Below are 20,003 nucleotides of genomic sequence, written 5' to 3' on the forward strand. Positions count from 1 at the left end.
TGGTCGAGGGGAGGGACACCTTCCAGATGACCTGCCAGCAATTAAGGCGGCTTGTTAGTCGGAGGCCCGGGACGGCCGAGGACAGCTGGAGAGTTCTACTTTGCAAGCAGCTCTGGTTCACATCAACCGGGAAAGCTCTCTGTAAACACATGAATAATTGATCGTCCCGCGCGCACATAGCTACCGAGGATCTGAGCCCGTATGACTCATTTGCGAGCCATCCCTGTCGTCTGGATGCCATAACACTGGAGGAATGATGATCGTTTCTTGGAGATTCTTCTGTGGCCAGAGTTGCCAAGACCAAGGCTGTAATGGTTTGTTATGATGACCTTTGTTATTCCATTAGGCTCAATGGCTTTAAAAAATGATGTGCGCATACTTTCGGAACGTTTTTACCCTTCACGTTGACCTGACATCATAGTTTATGTTACAAAATGTATTAATGACAGAGGAGTGTTTTCATGTCCCAGGGACAAATTTTAACAACCATAATCTGCCCTTAGTCATCATAAATATAAATGTATTGGTCAAACAGATCTCGTTAATGTGGCCAAGATAAATGCAAGCCTATATTTTAAGGCAGTTGAAGTCCTCGAGAATAGATTTGGAGCTTTTTGTGAGGCTAGGAGAGCTTGTATATGTGCTATCAGAAGGCTGAGAAAATGAACATGTTTCCCCCTCTGGTTCTGCTTTGGACCCGATATAAACGTCTCGGGGACGTCAAGTAAGATTCTTCACATCGTTTCTGGACACCGTTAATGCCTGGTGGGGTGAACCTTAGTTCTTAAAGCTGTATGCTTCTCCTTATGCTCTCGGGGCTTTTGAAAAGAAAGCAGATGCAGATTTCAAGTTTCTTTCTTTTTTTGCATGCTTGAAATCTTTATGGATTTATTTTCTTTAAAAACAATTTTTAGTATAATTGATTCGCAAGGTCGTGTCAATTTCTGCTGTACAGCAAAGGGACCCAGTTATGCATTTGTATACATTCTTTTTATCACATGACAGATTTCAGGTTGCACCCGTGGGTTGCTCAGCTGCGTTTCCCAGTATCCCCGTGCTTTCCAGTTTTCGGGGTATCAATCCCGCCTGCCCCATGTTCTGTGTGGGACGAGTCCCTTCTCCACGCCGGGTGTCTGATGTTTTGCAGCGTTCCAGTTGGCATGTGTGTTGGCTGCTGACGATCTGGGCACGGGCTGCAGGCCTGGTCCAATACTCAGTGTTGCTCTTGGTTGCAGTGTGCTCAGCAGTGTTGGCCCTGAGGCGGGGTAGCCACATTTCCAGCTTCTCTGGCAGAAAAGAAATGCTTGTTGTAAGAAACCCTTTGGAATCATGTTTTTATCTTGAACCATGAAAATGTGTTTGAGGCAGGCATGCTACTCTCTGAGAGAGCAGACTGTTTACAGGGGTGAGTTGACCCCACCCCCTCACCAGGGGACACGGTGCCATCATTAACCTCCGTGTGGATTACAGTCAGCTGGCACTGATGGATGAGCACTTCACGTGAAGCCATTTATCCTTCTGCCTTAGAGGAATCTTCTAAGAGGAACCCTTTCTTCTCAATCTGCTATGGCTCTTGGTAGCACCACATATGGGGCTCTAGACATGTGATTTTTGCCCGAAACGCCTCTGGGACTGGGGATGAATTATTTTCTAAATTTGTTGGTGTGAGGACAGTGCCGTGATCGTCTCCTGTGTGGCTTAAAGTTTTTGATCTGTTTGGAAAATGAGACACATCACCCATGTTCTTCGCAGCACGAGTCCCAAGAGCCAAAAGGTGAAAACCGCAGTTGTCCACGGACAGACAAATGGATAAACAAATGCCCTGTATCCAGAGTTCCCACTGTGGCTCAGCACTGATGAACCTGACGAGTATCCATGAGGATGCGGGATCTGTCCCTGGCCCTGTTGAGTGGGTTAAGGATCTGGCATTGTCATGAGCTGTGGTGTAGGTTGCAGACACGGCTTGGATGTGGTGTGGCCATGGCTGTGGCTGTGGCTGGCAACTGCCACTCTGATTCGAACCCTAGCTGGGGAACTTCCATATGTGTGGGTGTGGCCCTAAACAAACCAACAAACAAATAATAAATGTTCTATATCGATACAACGGAATGTCACTCAGCCTTAAGAAGGAAAAAAATTCTAACACACGCTACAACATGGACGAACCTTAAAGATATTATGGTAAATGAAATCAGCCAGTCACAAAAGGACAAATACTCTATGATTCCATCCATACGAGGTACTAGTGTAGTCAGATTCATAGAAACAGAAAGAAGAATTGTGGTTGCCTGGGGCTGGGGGAGAGGGCATGTTTTTTTTCTTTTGTTTTTTTAGGGCCACACCCATGGGATATGGAGATCCCCAGGCTAGGTGTCTAATCGGAGCTGTAGCTGTCGGCCTACACCATAGCCACAGCAACGCCAGATCTGAGCCGGGTCTGCGACCTACACCACTGCTCATGGCAATGCCGGATCCTTAACCCACTGAGTGAGGCCGGGGATTGAACCCAAAACCCCATGGTTCCTAGTCGGATTTGTTAACCACTGAACCACGACGGGAACTCCAGGTTAGTTGGGTTTTTTAAGACCGTACCCGCAGCCTATGGAAATTCCCAGGCCAGGGGGCCAGTTGGAGCCACAGATGCTGGCCGACACCACAACCACAGCAACGCCAGATCCGAGTTGCGTCTGCAACCTGCACCACAGCTCACGGCAATGCTGGATCCTTAACCCACTGAGCCAGGCCAGGGATTGAACCCGCATCCTCATGAATACTAGTTGGGTTTGTTACTGCTGAGCCGCAATAGGAGCTCCCTCACACCGCTTTCATGGTAAGTAAAGGAATACTGGAGTGACAAATACTGGCTTTCTTTGTCAAGTGGAACTCACCAAAATACATTGGTTAAGCATGGAGGTGCCCACTTTGGGTGACCAGTTCACTCTGATCCAAACACACATCCCCAGCCCTCAGAGGACCACAGCACCCATTTCTGGACGCATCAGAGGACCTCCTGTGCCCTGAAAGGAAGTGGAGCTCGGAAGGCGCAACCTGGATGGACCTCTGAGCAGCTGAGCTAATTCTCACACGGTAACGACTCCTGAATTAATTAGACAGGAAGGGGCAATGCTTGGAGCTGAACAATGGTCTCTAAATTGTGTAATACATGTCTGTGTTACAGGATTGGGGGAAATAATGAGAAAGGATGTTTTTAAAAGAACTTTTGCCTCTTTTTAATGTTAGTTCCCACTCCTGGACATGTATCCAGACAAAACTTTCTGTGAAAAAGTTACATGCACCTGTGTGTGCACTGCAGCACTATTCACGATAGCCTAGACATGGAAATAACCTAAATGTCCATGACAGATGAATGGATGAAGAAGATGTGGTATATACATAATGGAATATTACTCAGCCATAAAAAAGATAAAATAATGCCATTTGCAGCAACATGGATGGAACTAGAGACTCTCATACTAAGTGAAGTAAGTCAGAAAGAGGAAAAAACAAATACCCTATGATATCACTTATTTGTGAAATCTAATATATGGTACAAATGAACCTTTCTACAGAAAAGAAACAAACTCATGGACTTGAAGAACAGACTTGTGGTTGCCAAGGGGGAGTGGGAAGGAGTGGGATGGATGGGGAGTTTGCGGTTAGTAGATGCATATGACAGCATCTGGAGTGGATAAGCAATGAGATCCTGCTGTGCAGCACAGGGAACTATACCGAGTCACTTGTGAGGGAGCATGATGGAGGATACTGTGAGAAAAAGAATGTATGGGTTTGCTGGGTTACTTGATTGTACAGCAAAAATTGACAGAACGTTGCAAATCAACTATTAAAAAAACCTTCAAAAAACTCCAAAAGGTCATTTGGGGAGTTCCCGTTGTGGCTCAACGGGTTAAGGACCCAACGTTGTCTCTGTGAGGATGCAGGGTCAATCCTTGGCCTTGCTCACTGGGTTAAGAATCCAGCATTGCTATAAGCTGCATTGTAGGTCACAGATATGCTGGGATTCAGTGTTGCTGTGGCTGTGGCGTAGGTCGTAGCTGCAGCTCTCATTCAAACCCTAGCCTGGGAACTTTCGTATGCCGCAGGTTCAGCCATAGGAAGAAAAATAAAAATAAAGTCAGCTGATGCCTTTTCATGAATCAGCAAATTAGAAAGAAGCACAAAATGCATCATTAATAATGTAAAGAACACGGGAGCCAATGGTATGGGGTTTTTTTTTGGTTTGTTTTGTGTTTTGTTTTGTTTTTAAGACAAAGTAAGGCTGAGGGATGCTGGTGAGAGATTGCCAAGCTCTGAGAGATTCTGTCTGTCAACTAGTTTTCCTCTTTCTACCTCCCAGGCAAGCTTCAGAGGAAACTCTTTTTTTTTTTTTTTAATTATTTTTAATTTTTCCATTATATTTGGTTTATGGAAACTCTTTTCATGTGAACTGGAAAAGATGAATTTCAAGCTTCATTGAGAGCTTGAAAACCTTAAATCCTTCTTGAGAATAACCTGTCTCTCAGGAATCTTTGGTCAAAGAATTATAAAGCTTTTTTCTTGGGCTGTGGAATGCCTGCATTATTAAGTATGATTACTTAAGTCTCAGAATAGAAGGATGTAATAAATCTGAAAGTATTTGTTCTGGTTTGTGACTAAGCAAAACTGTATAATATTAAATCAGATGTTGTTATAAACATATGAAATGGCACATTTTTTCCAGCTTGGGGCATTGTGGCACGGAGCTTCTGGGAATTTTGAAAAAAAAAAAAAAAAGTGTTTTTACATTCTTGGATACCGAGTCTGGTTTCTGCTAGGTTTTCTTTTTTCTGAGCATGAATGCTAAATAAAAGCGCTTCTGTTTAGACGTCTCTGTATTCCCAGTGAGTTAGCAAGGCTGAGCAGAGCTGTTCTCACTCCTTTGCAGGCTAGAATGGAAGACCTGTGTTGTGGGTCTGTGTGTCTGTGTGTTGTGTGTCTGCGAAGCAGAAGAGATGATTGTATGGCATCCTAGAACCGTGGCACCTTTGGGTTGGAAGGGATCTTAGAAACAAGCTAAGTCACCAACCTTGTCATGACCTGGGAAAGTGGCACGTTTGCCTCTGCAAGTGGTTGTGTTGTCCTGCAGTTTCCACCTCAGGGTAGGTGGTGATGTCCTAGTATGGACCACAAAATGAGAAGAGAAAACCTATCAAGCAGCACCAGACACACAGAGCACCAGACACACAGAGAACCAAACGCACAGAGCACCAGACACGCAGAGCACCAAACACGCAGAGCACCAGACACACAGAGAACCAAACACACAGAGAACCAAACACAACGGAGTAACAAACACACAGAGCACCAAACACACAGAGAACAAAAAAGTGATTATAGTTTTTCTTATGTTGTTGCTTCGGGGTAATTTTTCTTTCCAGTTTCCAAATATATTATTTTTATAATGAAGAAAATAAATTTACATTAAAAAACTGGGAGTTCCCTTCGGGCAGTTAACGAACCCGACTAGGATCTAAGAGGATGTGGGTTCAATCCCTAGCCTCGCTCAGTGGGTTAAGGATCCGGTGTTGCTGTGAGCTGTGGTGTAGGTCGCAGATGTGGCTTGGATCCAGCGTTGGTTGTTGTGACTGTGGTGTAGTAGGCTGCAATCAGCTCCGATTAGACCCCTAGTCTGGGAACCTCCATACGTTGCGGGTGCGGCCGTAGAAAGACAAAAAAAAATTTAAAAATATGATTTAGGGCGCTGAGTGCATTCTGTAAACTGTTTAGAGCAACCCCATCCAACATGGTAGCCATTAAGGACGTGGGATTCTTGAATGTGACCAGTCCCAACCAGGATGTGTGGCTTGTGAGAGAGACACACTCGATTTCAAAAACTCTGTCCACGTTCAGGAGTGCAAAATAGTGCAGTACTCATCTTTATACTGGTGACGTGTTGAAGCGACAACAGCTTGGATGTACTGGGTTAAATAAATACCAGAATGACTTTCACCTGTTCTTACCTTTTTAGTGTGGCTACTAGAAAATTAAAAATTATGTATGTGGGTCTTGGACTTCCCATGGTGGCTCCACAGTAAGGAACCCGACGAGGATCCACTAGGACTCGGGTTCAATCCCTAGCCTTGCTCTGTGGATTGAGGACCTGGCTTTGCTGTCAGCAGCTGCAGCTCCTATTGGACCCCTAGCCTGGGAACCTCCATATGCCGCAGGTGCACCCTTAAAAAGACCAAAAAAAAGTATGTGGGTCTCATGTGGAAGAGAGAAGGTTAATGCTCCCTTTGGTAAGAATGCAGGAGACCTGGGCAACACATGTGTTGTTAACGCGTTGCCAGCTACTTGGTGGCATCTGGGCATGGTTTTGAGGAAGGGGAATGACTGCTTAGTAGGTATGAGGGTGACACGATGTTCTGGATCTGGATAGTGTGATGGTTGTGCAGTATTGTGACTAGACTTACTGTCACCAATGGTAAAATTTCACGGCTCGTGTCTCTTACCCCCCCTCCCCAATGACATATGTGGCTGATGTTATATTTCTGTTTTCAATGCCTGTTTCAAGTCAAGAGGTGGGGGTATGGCTTTGCTTAAAACAGCGTCTCCAGCAGTAGAGGAAAGCTGGAAAGAAGCAAGCACCCGCTGAAGACGCCTGGGAGAGGCTGGACCGCTTCTCTCGCTCCCGTTGGTGAAAACGCTCAGGATGTTTCAGTTTCTCGCCATCCTTGCAGGCCCCCCCCCCCGCCCCGTTTCCCTCCCCTCCTGGGGGGTGGGGAGGGGAGGGGGGCTGAGTGTTCCTCGGCTCCCATCTCTTCACAGCGCCTTCGTCCTATTTATCTCATTCCACATCCCTCCACCCTTGGCATTCTGCCCACTGCAGGGCTCTCCACTGACTCCTTCCCTAAAATTCCTCACAGTTGATGTTGTGTTAAGGAGTTAGCCATCCTGACAGTTGAAAATAAAATAGAACAGCCAGATCAGGCGCAGCAAGCCCCCGCTCCCAGCTAGATAGTGCTGATGGAGAAAAAGCGGGAGTCTGTTCAGTGCAGCTCTGGAATGAAGTTGTGGTGTCAGAAGTCAGGGCACTGGTGGCTGCGCTGAGCCGTGGGCAGGGGCCGAGGCTGGGGCAGAGAAGAGGGCTTCTGGCTACATCGGTGTTCTGAGCTGTGTGCTGATGACCTCGGTAAAACTTGCCTGAGCTTGTGACGTGCGTGCTTTCCTGAATGTGTGCTGCTCCTCAATACAAAATTCAAAAACAAAACCCGTGGAGTTTCCCTTGCGGTTCATTGGTAATGAACCTGACTAGTATCTATGAGGATGCAGGTTTGATCCCTGGCCTCGCTCAGTGGGTTAAGGTGTGGCCGTGAGCTGTGATGTAGGTTGCAGATGCAACTTGATCTGGCGTTGCTGTGGCTGTGGTGTCCCCTGGCAGCCACAGCTCTGATTTGACCTCTAGCCTGGGAATGTCCATATACCACAGCTGTGGCCCTAAAAGGCAAAAGGGAAAAAAACCCCATAAAATCCATCTCACCCTGTGAGATGGATGCTTCTTTGGGTGTTGAGCTGACAGTCCTGGGATGAGTGAATGCAGGGGCGGGGGGGGGGGGGGGGGGGGGGGGCTCATGTTCTGTACCTGCTTCCTGTGGGGCCTGGATGGACGGCCAGGCAAGGAGGCCTAGACGAGGCGGCCTCCGGAGGGCCCACCCCACGACCCTCTCGCTCTGGAGATTCGTGACTGAGTGATCCAAGTGAGACACCTCGCCTGGGTCGCTTCTCTCTGGCATCTGCGCGTGGGACACCCCCATACTTAGAGACGAGGGGGGGTGCACCTGCACATGCGGCGCCCCCGCACTTAGAGATGAGGGGGTTGGGGGGGGCCGAGGGACTCTTACCAAGAGCCTCTGTCTCAGCTCTCGGCGTAGGTGAGACACCCAGGGACAGTCACAGCCTTGGGAGAGATTAGAATTCTCCCCCTGCTGGAAACCGACACCCCCCCCCCCCACCCCGGGAAGGAGGGATGGCTCCGGAGCCTCCAGCCCCGCCGTTATCACCTACGGAAATCCTGTGTGGTGGTAAATCCAGCCTCAGTGCAGCCTGGAGAAGAGATTAGGGGGTTGCCGAGGGCGCTGAGGAGGTGGGTGGGAGGTCGTTAGCGGGAGGAGCGCGGGCGGAAATGGGGGAGGGACCATAAACAACCGAGATAAGCAGACTCCTTCGCTTCCTCGTTACCACCCTTTTGTTTGGTGCCCAGCCTGAGGTTCCCCGCTGAGATCTCCCCTCCAGGGGACCCACAGCCTGGAGGCTGCTTTTGAAACGAAGGCCTGGCTCCTGGCTCCTTGCCCTGTTCCCAGCCCCGGCACAGAGACCTTGCCCCCAGAGCCAGCCTGCGCAGGGTCCCCACATGCTCCCCACCCCCCACCCAAGTGCGGAGAGCCCAAGGCGACATGCCCGCCCCCCGCCCCCCCGACGCCCCAGGTCACACTCGCTGGCTGTCGGGGGCTGGGTCAGGACGGCCTCAAGACCCTGATGCGGGCGGCGGAGAGGTTTTCTTTCCTGGCATTGCCGCCACTGGAAATGGACAGATCTGGCACCTGGTGCTGGAAGGCTGTGCTTGGTTATCCAACATCATCAACCCGTTCCTTTGGAAAAACTCGGGCCTCCTAAGATGGGCGAGAGGGGACTGGCAGGGGGCGGGGAGACCTCCCTGTCCGGGTGCCTGGGGCTGTGCTGGCTGGGTGACAGGGGCAGGCTTTCTACCCTTTGCTGAGACAGCTCTAAAACAGGTACAACCCAGCTCATATGATGATGCTAGTCCCGCGGGTGTCTGTGAGGCTCTCATGGCAGGTGTGCAAAGGTGCCTTCCTGTGAGCTTTCTGGCCAGGGCTCGTCAGCTCCCGGGCTGTGGGGTGTGAGGACGGAAGCTGTCACCAGGAACTCACAGACTCCAGCTTGCATGGGGTTTACTCCTACGTGAGCGAATCTTTAAGGAGAACCGTTACCCTGATGAAAGCAGCTCACCCGCTGTCCTTGCCAAGGGCTTGTTGAGTTACTTGAGAGAGAAGCAACTCAACAGAAAACCAAGTCTTCTCCCAGACCCAGAGCAGACTTGTGGCTGCCAAGGGGGAGGAGGAGGGAGTGGGATGGACGGGGAGTTTGGGGGTAGCAGATGCAGGCGATTGCCTTTAGAACGGATGCGGGGCTGAGGCTCTGTCCTGCTGTCGAGCCCAGGGGTCTCTATCCAGGCCCTTGTGGAGGAACACGGTGGAGGACGATGTACAGCCGAAATTGACAGAATGTTGTAAATCGACTATAAAAAAATTTTAAAAAGAAAAAAACCCAGGTCTTTGGGATGGCGTTTGGGACCCACATCTGGACTCACCCTGTTTTAAGGACACTCGTGGGCCTTTCTCTCCCGCTCAGACACACGTCTGCACAGGTGAGGACATGGCCCCACAGGACTCCTTGCCCAGCCGTCAACGCCTTTAGAAGTTATTTCTAGGAGTTCCTGTTGTGGCTCAGCAGGTTAGGAACCTGCTGAGTATCCATGAGGATGCAGGTTCGATCCCTAGCCTCGCTCAGGAGCTTAAGGAACCCCCATTGCTGTGGTTGTGGGTGTAGGCCATCAGCTGCAGCTTCAATTCAACCCCTAGCCTGGGAACTTCCATGTGCCATGGGTGCAGCCCTAAAAAGACCAAAAAAAAAAAAAAGAAGGGAAACTGGAGGCATGGCCCTTCTGTCCTCAGTCCTCAGCTGTCACCTTGGTGGAGCTCCCACCTGTAGCACCTGTAGCACCCGCAGTACCTATAGCACCTGTAGTACCAGGGAAACATGCCTTCCCCAGCTCAGCCTCCTTCTCTCCAGCTCACCTTATTCCGAGTTCATGTGCTGCACTTCCACGGCCCCCAGAACTCCAGAAATCCATCCCTGGTTCCCTCAGGTACACCTGCTGTTCCCCACCATGAGTCTGCTCCTGGGCAAGTCCAGCCCAGGAATTGAAAGCCTCCAGGAGCCACGCCTGTAACATGAATGAGCGTAGAGTCTGGGTGAGGTGCACAGGCCCACATAGTACCACAGGTGGGGATACGGCCACCTGGGGACCTCTGTTCCACCTAGTGCCAACCAGTCAGCCATTCTGGAAAAAGTGTGCAGAATGGCGAGACGTTCTACTGATCTTTGAAGGGAAGTCAGGCATCAGTATTTTAAAGTCTAATGTGCGTCCTTATCTGTGCGTTCCTTCGGGTGCTAATTATCAGTCACCTCTGGGTAGCTGGCACTACACAGGGAGCAGAGGAGAACAGGTACCCGAGATGCAACATACACATAAGTCAGGAAGGCCAGCATGCCGTGCTCCATGCCCTGCGGGGCCAGCCTCGCCTCTGCCCCCTAGCACCACTGCCTCCCTCCATCACGTCCCTGCTGTCCTACCTACCTGCTCCCCAAACCATACACTTCAGTTCTGTGCCCCCAGCATCTCACAGAGCCTGAGACGTAGCATCAGCTCCAGAGAAGCACAAGGACTGGAAGTGAGTCAGCAGCTCCCTGACTGTGGGTCATTCGGGGCTGTGACAGCAAAGAAGGGTCTCCTTGCAGCCAGCCTCTATCCACCCCCTCAACCCTAGCTTTAGAAAACTTCTCATCCAAAAAAAAGTGAATGCTTCCAGCATAGCACTGGGAAATCCACTCAATATTCTGTAGTAACGTATAAGGGGAAAAAAAAATAGAGATATTCATGTGATACTGATTCACTCAGTATATACATATATAAACTGATTCACTTTGCTGTACACCTGGAACTAGTAAAACATTGTGAGTCAACTCTATCCAATAAAAATTTTAAAATAAATTAAAAAAACCAAGGGGGTAATTTTAAAAAGTTCATGCTGATTGTTCCAAGTTAGACTAATTTATTTCTATCATTCACCCACTCCCCACACCAAGGACAAAAATAATGCGAAGAAGCAAAACTATAGAAATCCATAAGAACAAAAATATTATTTCTGAAAGCCAAGGTCATTCATTCATTCAAAAAAAAAAAACACACCAGGACGGGTAACATAACTCCCTCGAACAGGTGAGAGCCTTAAAGGATAGGTGCGCAGAATCATATGAACAATGTGAAGTCACGGTGTCACGGGAAAACCGTGATTTAGGAGCCAGGTCCCTTGGCTTCTGTCCACCTCTGCAACTGTGAGCTCTGGAGCAAGCAACCCACTGCATCTGGGCTTCGGTTCCCCTCTCCGAGAAGAGGACAGGTGGTCAGAGGGTTTCCAGTGTGACTTTTGCTTTTGTAGTCTGTGATCCCTGACAACGAGTTGCCTCTTCTGAGACCATCTAGCCCGGCAGGAAGAAAAGCATGAAGAAATGTGTGAGCAAGCAAGCCTGTGTCTCCCTGCTCTCCACTGGACCAAAGAGTCATGAAAGGTGCCGTGGAATTCTCACCTCCATGCCTCTCCCTTGCAAATGAAGGGACCACCTCAAACACACTGAAATGCAACATAAAGCACAAACAGATCGCACAAGAACGCACGGGATCCTACCCCCCCCCCCCCGAGGTCTTAGCAGCACTTGGATGCTTGGCATATTTATCTGGATTTCCGTTTTTGCAAGCTGGAACTCTGCACCGCTACACTGGCCCCACAGCATCCTCTAACTGGGGCTCTGGGGTACCCCTACAGAGAAGAGCAGAGGGCTGGGGGTGTGGTGGGCAAGGGGCGGGCTGGATGAAGAGCTGGGAAAGGCTTCCTCAGGGGAAGGGGAGATCTGGCATCTTTGAGAATGGTTCGTCTATACAATCATTTTCCTCTGGGATTAAAAACTTGCGGGATGTCCTGTATTTATCACGCAGTGAATCTTGTTAGTTGTCTTATTCAGAATTTCCACTCTCTGCAGCTGACTTCTTTTGGCCCATGACCTGTCCTATTTTCTACATGGCTGGGATACTGAATTTCAACCGTTAACGCTCATTTATTAAAAACAAAACACAAAACCGCAACCAATCGAACCCAACTTGGGAAATAGCAAAAAGCCCAGGGTTTCCTCTCAACTTTCTTTAAATCAGGGACGCATTCTGTGAATTGCTAATGAGGCTTTGACACCTTTTAAAGAAATATCATAGAGCAATCCCACAATTTGGAGTTTCCTAATTAAAGTGACAATGAATTAATGCCTTGCGTTTCCTGTGCCACAGGAGATGGTTAACCAGCATAGGGTGCCAGCTTCCACCCAGAGTCCAGTCTTGGAGAAGTAAGAGGGAGCCAAAGGGTGCCAGAGCCTGAGAGAAAAACTGTAGGGACTGTGGTGAGGGTGGGAGACGGCGACACGGAGAGGAAGAGGGCAAAGTGTCACAGACGGAGCGTCACGGTTAATTTCATGGTCCACCTGACGGGCCCTGCGGTGCCCAGAAATTCGGTCAAGTATTACCCTGAACGTACCCTGAGGATGTCTCTGGGTTGGAGGAACGGTTGATCGGTTGATCGGGTGGACCAAGTAAAGCCGATTACCCTCCCTAATGTGGAGGACTCACCCATCAAAGACCTGAAGACAAAAAAGGCTGAATAAGAGGGACCTCATTCTGCCTGACAGCGGAGCTGGGACCTCAGCCTCTTCTGGCCTTCAGACTGGAACCAAAACATGAGCTCTTTGGGGGGCTCGAGCCTGCCAGCTTTGGGGATGGAGCTTCTGCCGTTGGCTGTCCGGGTCCTCGAGCCTCAGTTAAAAATGAAACATTTAGGAATAAAGGGGTCTAATTATATCTCCAATGTGCTCTTAAATAATTTAAAAAAGAACACACACAGATAGATAGATAATAAGGAAGAAAATGGGACGAAGGGTAACCATTTGGTGAATGTGAGTAGACTAGTGGGAGTCCCTCAAACTGTTCTTTTGCCTTTCTTTAAGTTTTAAATTATAATAAAATTATAAGTTATCAATATAAACGGGGGAATGATTGATTGCTTAATAGGAATAATTAGAATCGTGGGGAGTTAATGGCTATCACATGTCCCTTCTCAGGGGAATAGATAAGTATATGATGGTACACACAAATAACGGAATATAATGCAATAGTCAGAATTAAAAACATTCGCTTTTTAGGGCCACTCCGCAGCGTATGGAGGTTCCCAGGCTAGGGGTCAAATCGGAGCTGTAGCTGCCGACCTGCGCCACAACCACAAAAACATGATGAGATCTTTAAAATACACTGTTGCATGACAAAAGTAAGAACTAGAATGAGATAGACCACTAAATACCATGCGTGACTTAAACACACATACAGCGTAATAGCACGCTATGTGCAAATACGCCCAGTAACTAAGAACACAAGTTAGACGCTCCTCTGTGAATGCTTACAGAGAAGCAAGAAATGGGATTCAGGTTGGAGGAACAGAGGGAGGAAATAATAAAACAGAATTAAAATCAGAAAGGGGAGTTCCCGTCGTGGCTCAGTGGTTAACGAATCCGACTAGGAACCATGAGGTTGCAGGTTCGATCCCTGTCCTCGCTCAGTGGGTTAAGGATCCAGCGTTGCTGTGAGCTATGGTGTAGGTCGTAGACGCAGCTCAGATCTGGTTTAGGCCGGTGGTGATAACAGCTCTGATTAGACCCCTGGCCTGGGAACCTCCATATGCCTCAGGATCGGCCCTAGAAAAGTCAAAAAGACAAAAAAATAAAAAATAAAAATAAATAAATAAATAAATAAAATCAGAAAGGATGCTATGACCTGGACAGAGAAACAGGATTAAATATCTGGTACGGATGTTCCACTCAAAGCAGCCAGTTGTTGGAAGAAATGCCCCTTAGACGTACTCTTATCCATCGGTTTATTCATACAACACACACTGTGACCCAAGGACCTGGTTAGATGCTGGTAAACAGTCCAGGTAAGAGAGGGACATCCATTGCATCCATCGCTTTACAGACCAGGAAACTAACCAGGAAGAGTGAGTCTCCTATGCTGCTGGAGAAGGTCACGAGTGGCGTTTGAGATGAAGAAAAGCCCAGAATAACCCTCGCGCCGAGTTTGCACAGTTGTTCTGCTTGTACGAATGGATCACCAGAAGCCACTTTAAGTCCCCTCGATTTATACTTCCTTGCCATTTGCAGTATTCTCCCCTAATTCCTGGTGGCGAAAACCTATTATCCGTTTTGTTTTCATTCACCTGATCTGTTAAGCGATCCCTGGGGACAGTAAAGCATGACCTGGAGAACCGGGAGCCCTGATGGGCAGGTCTAAAAGCCACTGGGACTGACATGCCTCGTCCATCCTGTTCATCAGGCCCTCGTGCCTGTCTTTCCTTAGAGTGTCTGGCGGTCATGTCAGGCCCTTCCCTAGAAAATGTGGGCTCTTTCCTCGCTCCTTGCATGGATCATAATTCTTAGTTATATTGAATCAGTATTTTAAAAATGTGCTAACATGGAGCCTGGAATAATCTGAGCCTTAGTTTCTACTGATGCCAGCAGTGAGGTCTAATCCGTGCTACGGTACACTATTTAGCATAAGAAAGAATTTAAAGTATTTTTACAAACCTTAGCATGAATTACTATGTCGTCATATTCTCAGCCGTCAGCAGCAGCGCGGGAGCCAACTAATGAGAAATACATTTTCCCACAGACAATCTAGGATGCAAAACACATTGTTCAAACTTAAAAAAGAAACCAGCAAATAAGAAAAACAAGATATGATGAGAGCTTTGAAGTGCGTGGGGTGCGAGGGCAAGTCCCTTTGTTGACCAGCGGATTTTCCTAATGCCGCTCACTTAGATTCTTATCAAGCGTTTCTGAGCAGGAGACAATGAGAACTGTGCTGTGATAGAGGCTGAAAAGGGGGCGAGTGCCTGAGTCCCCGTCATCGGAGACACATAAGAGGTGGGGGGAGCGGTGCACTTTCGCAGCTGCCTTTTTTTTATGGCTCCGATCCGAATTGTTTTCCCCTGAAAATGAATGCAGTGCCGGGAAGTGGCCAGCCTTGTTCTCTGGCCTTCTCGTTGCCCCGCGCAGCCACTTTAATGAGCTATTTCTCGCAGTCACCCTAGGAGGCAGGTCATCATCAAATATCCCTGATTCAGAGGCAGAGCTGAAGTGCCGCGAGGGTGTCGGGGTGACCCAGCAAAGGGCTCCCACGAGGTGCGGGTCCTGCAGCTGAGGTTGGAGAGCAGCTGTCTTCCGAGGCCTACCTCCCGACTTCAGAGCGGAAGGTGTGAGCGGAACTTCAGCCAAGAGCGAGGGAATTGGGGTGAGAGAGACCCTGGCCTGGGGGGAGGCGCTCTGAGGGCAGGGATCTGTCAGAAGAGACCTCTTGGTTTGCACCATCATAGCATTAGTACACGTGTTCCGGAAAATTAATGTTCAATTGACTGATGGATGAATGATATAGACAACTATTTTTTTTTTGTCTTTTGGGGGCCACACCCACAGCATATGGAAGTTCCCAAGCCAGGGGTCGAATTGAAGCTAGAGCCACAGCAATGCCATATCTGAGCCACATCTGTGACCTACAAAAAAAAAAAAAGAAAAAAAAAGAAGGAAGGACTAAATGATCTTCCAAGGTCACTGTGGTTGCCTGGGTGCCATGATTCGCGCTTATCTGATACTGGATCTGTTCAAGTCACTTGGAAATTTGGCCAAGTCAATACTTCTTGATCATCTACTGCGTGGGAGACAATAGGCAAGGCTATTGCCCCTACATTTTTAGGAAGTTTTATTGAAGCAGAGTTGATTTACAATGCTGTGATCATTTCTTTCGGGTGGCTTGCAGGAGTGAATTAGTCATGGCCCCTGCCTTCGAAAAACAAAGAATAAATCAAGAAAGAAATGAATGTAACTTTTTTTTTTTTTTTTTTTTGGTCTTTTTAGGGCTGAATCTGCGGCATATGGAAAGTCCCATGCTAGGGGCTGAATTGGAACTGCAGCTGCCAGCCTACACCACAGCCACAACAACGTGGGATCCAAGCCACATCTGGGACCTACACCCCAGCTCAAGCCAAGGCTGAATCTGCGGCCCACTGAGTAGGGCCAGGGATCGAACCCACATCCACATGGACACTGGTCAGGTTCGTTACTGCTGAGCCACGGCAAGAACTCCCATATAACTTCTTAAATACACTTATTTGAGAATATGAGAAGGGTTATCTTAGAAACCCAAACAAAGCTCAGGAGACCACGGAGAAGGAAGTGATGCATTCTAGTTTGGGAACTGGCAGAGGAATGATAATAAAACCCCTGACATTCCTGTGTACCATGCAGGTGATAAGAGCTTTCCTTGCATTATTTTATTTCATCCTTTACAAAAGCAGCGTAAGATACCTACTAATGCTATTTTCATTCTACTCGTGATAATATGGAAGCAAAGTAAAGTAACTTAACTAGCAGGCAGCAGAGACAGAATCAAAGTGGGCCTTCTGGCAGAACTTAAGTTAATCCTTGAAGTAAATGGACATACTTAGCACATGCTGTAGACCAATCTCTGGGCCAGGTGTTTCTTATAAATAACTCACTTCTTACGAAAACTCTGGAAATTCTATTATCATTCCCCATTTTATAAATCTGAGACTCAAAGAGATCAAGTGACTTGACCAAGTTATATGGCTCATAAATAGCAAAAGGGACATCCAAACCCAGGCTAGTGTGCTCTAAAGTACGCCATCGCCCCCACGGTCCACGATGCTGCCTCAAGAAAAAGAAATGGCCAACGAGGGGTCCCTCAGGGCCCCAGGAACTGCAGGAAGGCAGTCATGTCCAACTGAAGGCCCTTGGGAGAAGCCCACTGTAGGGGTGTTCCCAGAGATGAGCTGCCACCTATGGGCCTGCAGCCAGAGCCGACCTCAGGCAGAGCATCAGCCTTTCAAAGCTGGTCCAGTTGTCTGTAGGGCTTTGGCCTTAGTCATCTATTGCTGCATAGCAAATGATCACAAATTTAGAGGCTTAAGCCAGTACCATTATTAGCTCACAGCTACTGTGTGGCAGGAACTTGGACCCAGCCTCGCTGGCTCCTCTGTCCAGGGTTTCACAAGGCTACAGTCCAAGTGTGGGCCTGCTGCATTTTCATCTGGAGCTTAGGGTCCACTCCCAGGGTCATTCAGATTGTCAGCAGCATTCGATTCCCTGCAGCCCTAGGACTCCTCCACTCTCGACACTGGCCCTGTCCATACTCCACAGGTAGGAGAATGACTCTGGAGGAAAGACGGTGCCCGGACGAGTGCTTATGCTTTATTAATTCAGATCCACTCAAGATAATCTCCCTTTGGGAGTGCCCTTGTGACACAGCTGGTTAAGGATCCGGTGTTTTCATCACAGCAACTGAGGCTGCTGTGGTGGCATGGGTTCAATCCCTGGCCCTTGAACTTCCCCATGCCATGGGCATGGCCAAAGAAAGATATTCTCCCCCTTTTTAAAGAAATTTTGTCTTTTTTTGGGGGGGCCATACCCACAGCATGTGGAAGTTGCCAGGCTGGGGTTGAATTGGAGCTGCAGCTGTGGGCCTACACCATAGCCACAGCAACACCAATTCCGAGCTGCATCTGTGACTTATACTGCGGCTCATGGCAATGCTGGATCCTTATTCCACTGAACGAGGACAAGGATTAAACTCGAGTCCTCATGGTTACTAGTCAGGTTTGTTACCGCTGAGCCACAATGGGAACTCCCTCCCCCCTTTTTTGCTTTTTTTAGAGTTTTCTGGGAGTATTGTTAATTTATAAGGCTGTGATCATTCTTGCTATACATCAAAGTGACCCAGTCATACATATACACATACCCAGTCTATCTGATTCTTTTCCCACATGGATGATCACAGAACACTAGGGAGAGTTCTCTGAGTTCCACAGCAGGTCCCTGTCGGCCAATCATGGGACCAATCATATGATATCACCAGTATGTGGAATTAAACATATGATGTTTAAAAATTTTTAAACATCACATGTTATCACCCACATGTGGAATTCAAAAAAGGGAGAGATAACCTCCCTTTGGTTTAGCCAAAACGAACTTATTTCAGAGCTCAATGGTGACTGCGAAATCTCTCTCTCTTGGCCGCATCTTGTGCTCTGATCACAAGAGCCATCTCCCACCCTATTGATGGGTCCCGTCCACACTCAAGGGGAAGGGGTTATACAGGACATGTACACTGGGGAGGGGAATTTGAAGGTCATCTCAGGATTCTTCCTGCCACTTGGAACTCATTCCTGGTGCCCATGGGTGCTTGGACCCCCCCTTCAGGATAAACCAGAACCCTGTTTTCTAGGTGGGGCCCGAGCTGAGTCTATGGGCCTTCTTCGTCTCCATTGCCCTTTAGACTGGGCTCAGCTACCACCCACCAGTCCGTTTTGGCCGTGGGTCAGTATTTCTGATGAGAGATTTCATGGGAAGAGGGTGACATTTCTGTCAAAAGTTGATTTGTTGATTGGCTTGGGCGAATGTTTTTAAATTATCTCTGTTTCCCCCCCTCCCATTGTTGTTGACAGTCAAGACGCAGTTGTACATTTTATTTATTAAATGAGCTAAAGAGGAAAAGGCCAAGGCTAAGGCCAGATGATTGGAAGGAAGCAGCGTGTCTGAGGACGTCTTAATGTCATTTGAAGGAATCAGCTTCTAGACTTGCAGATTTTATCTTTAAGCCGTCTTGGGAAACTGCATGCTCATTCCACTAAGGCACTCTTAGACATGGAATTTGATTGCCTTTTCAAGGGTTGTCTTTTGAGACTCCACCTTAGGGGTTTTTTTTTCCCCTTGATTTAATTTTGTTCTGTTTACCATATTCAAGCACGTTCACTTAGCCCCCCAAAGACTGGACAATCAAAGAAAGCCAAGCCTGTGACACTAAGCAAATTTGTAAGAAAGCAGTTCAGGGATGTCAATCTCACTTAAAAATGTCCCACATTTTAATAGGCTTAGACTGTTCATGCAATAGTTCTGCCAAAATAGAGGCAATTTTTGCCTCAGAGTCAACTCTGATGGTGAGCCAGCTTCTACAGAACAAAACCCAAAATAAAACCAAATGAAAATCGCCACCATTCTGATCAAAGAGCGTTCTGTACTAAGTCCTCAAGACTAAAGAGACGAGGCATTTATTGCTGCTCTCTTCCACGGCTTGGGACTAAGTCTGCTCAGAACACAACCAGCTCGGAAAAGCTCAGCCTCCGTATCTGTTGGGTGAGAAAGACTTCTGACTAGACAGCAGGGCAGAGGGTTTTTGTGGGCCCACATCTGGGCCCAGACTGGGACCACTGTGAGTCTGGAATGTTCTTTCAGCCCCTTCTCCTCCTCCTCACCCACCCCTTCCAAATAGCCTCAGCCTTGCAAGGCCTTGGTAATTTTAAATATCTTCCCGGGTCTGTAATGAAGATGCTTATAAATATTACATGAGATTTATCACTTCAGTGTGAAATTCTCTGATACCAGCAGGGAGTTTTTAAACACAACTGGCAACAAGAAGCATATGGTCAGAGATTCAAGTTACTGGGTTTTTTTTTTTTTTTTTTTTTTTAATTGTTGTCTGCCAAGGACAATATATTTTTTTCCCTTCTTCAAAATAAACATTGTGCAGGAATGTGCCTCAGCAAATGGCTGGGGTTCTATTATATTTCATGCAGCTTTCTAAACAATTTCCAACCCTGGGCTGGCCTGGTGTCAAACAGAAGGCTACCAACAATAGCAAAAGCCCATTAAAGCTGAGAAGGTTCCTTCCTGAGGTGAGCCTGGCCAGAAATAGTCATCTTGGCTCCTTCTCCAGTTTGGCACCAGGGACTAATAATGAACAGTCTTCTAATGGAAATTATCTAATTTCATCCAAGAGCTCGTCCAGAGAGAGCCGGGCTGACGCACTCGCAGGCAATATAACAACATTCTTCTTGAAGTGCTGAACAATGGGCCTTTGCAGACTGTGATAAACCACGTCAGACTCCGGACAAACATGTGTGTAAAAATAGGCCTCAGAGGCAGGGACACAGCCACCTACCTTCTCGGGGAGGGAGGCCCACAGAGCAGGGTTTGTTCCGAAGGCCTGTGGGGAATAGGCGTCTTCATCA

At 47.9% G+C, this 20,003-nt stretch overlaps 1 protein-coding gene and 1 pseudogene across 3 annotated transcripts in view; both read left to right on the forward strand.

Annotated features, from left to right (window-relative positions):
* The window catches only part of MTARC1 (mitochondrial amidoxime reducing component 1), a 73,610-nt gene that overhangs the window by 29,335 nt on the left and 24,272 nt on the right, over nucleotides 1–20,003 (forward strand). The window contains exon 7 of one of the 3 annotated variants that reach the window (XM_021064343.2): nucleotides 11,277–11,298. The exons of the other annotated variants lie outside the window; for them this stretch is intronic. Coding sequence (XP_020920002.2) covers nucleotides 11,277–11,283 — 7 coding nt within the window. The 3' untranslated portion in view covers nucleotides 11,284–11,298. Of the gene's footprint in view, nucleotides 1–11,276; nucleotides 11,299–20,003 lie in introns of those variants that run through there. 3 annotated transcript variants of the gene reach the window in all.
* Nucleotides 6,239–6,356, forward strand: LOC146398798 (U6atac minor spliceosomal RNA; annotated as a pseudogene).

The sequence above is a fragment of the Sus scrofa genome, chromosome 10 (assembly GCF_054392235.1).
Source record: "Sus scrofa isolate SSC_HxYL_T2T_F1_AM1 chromosome 10, Sscrofa_HxYL_maternal_Yorkshire_Landrace_v2.0, whole genome shotgun sequence".
Taxonomy (NCBI): Eukaryota; Metazoa; Chordata; class Mammalia; order Artiodactyla; family Suidae; genus Sus; species Sus scrofa.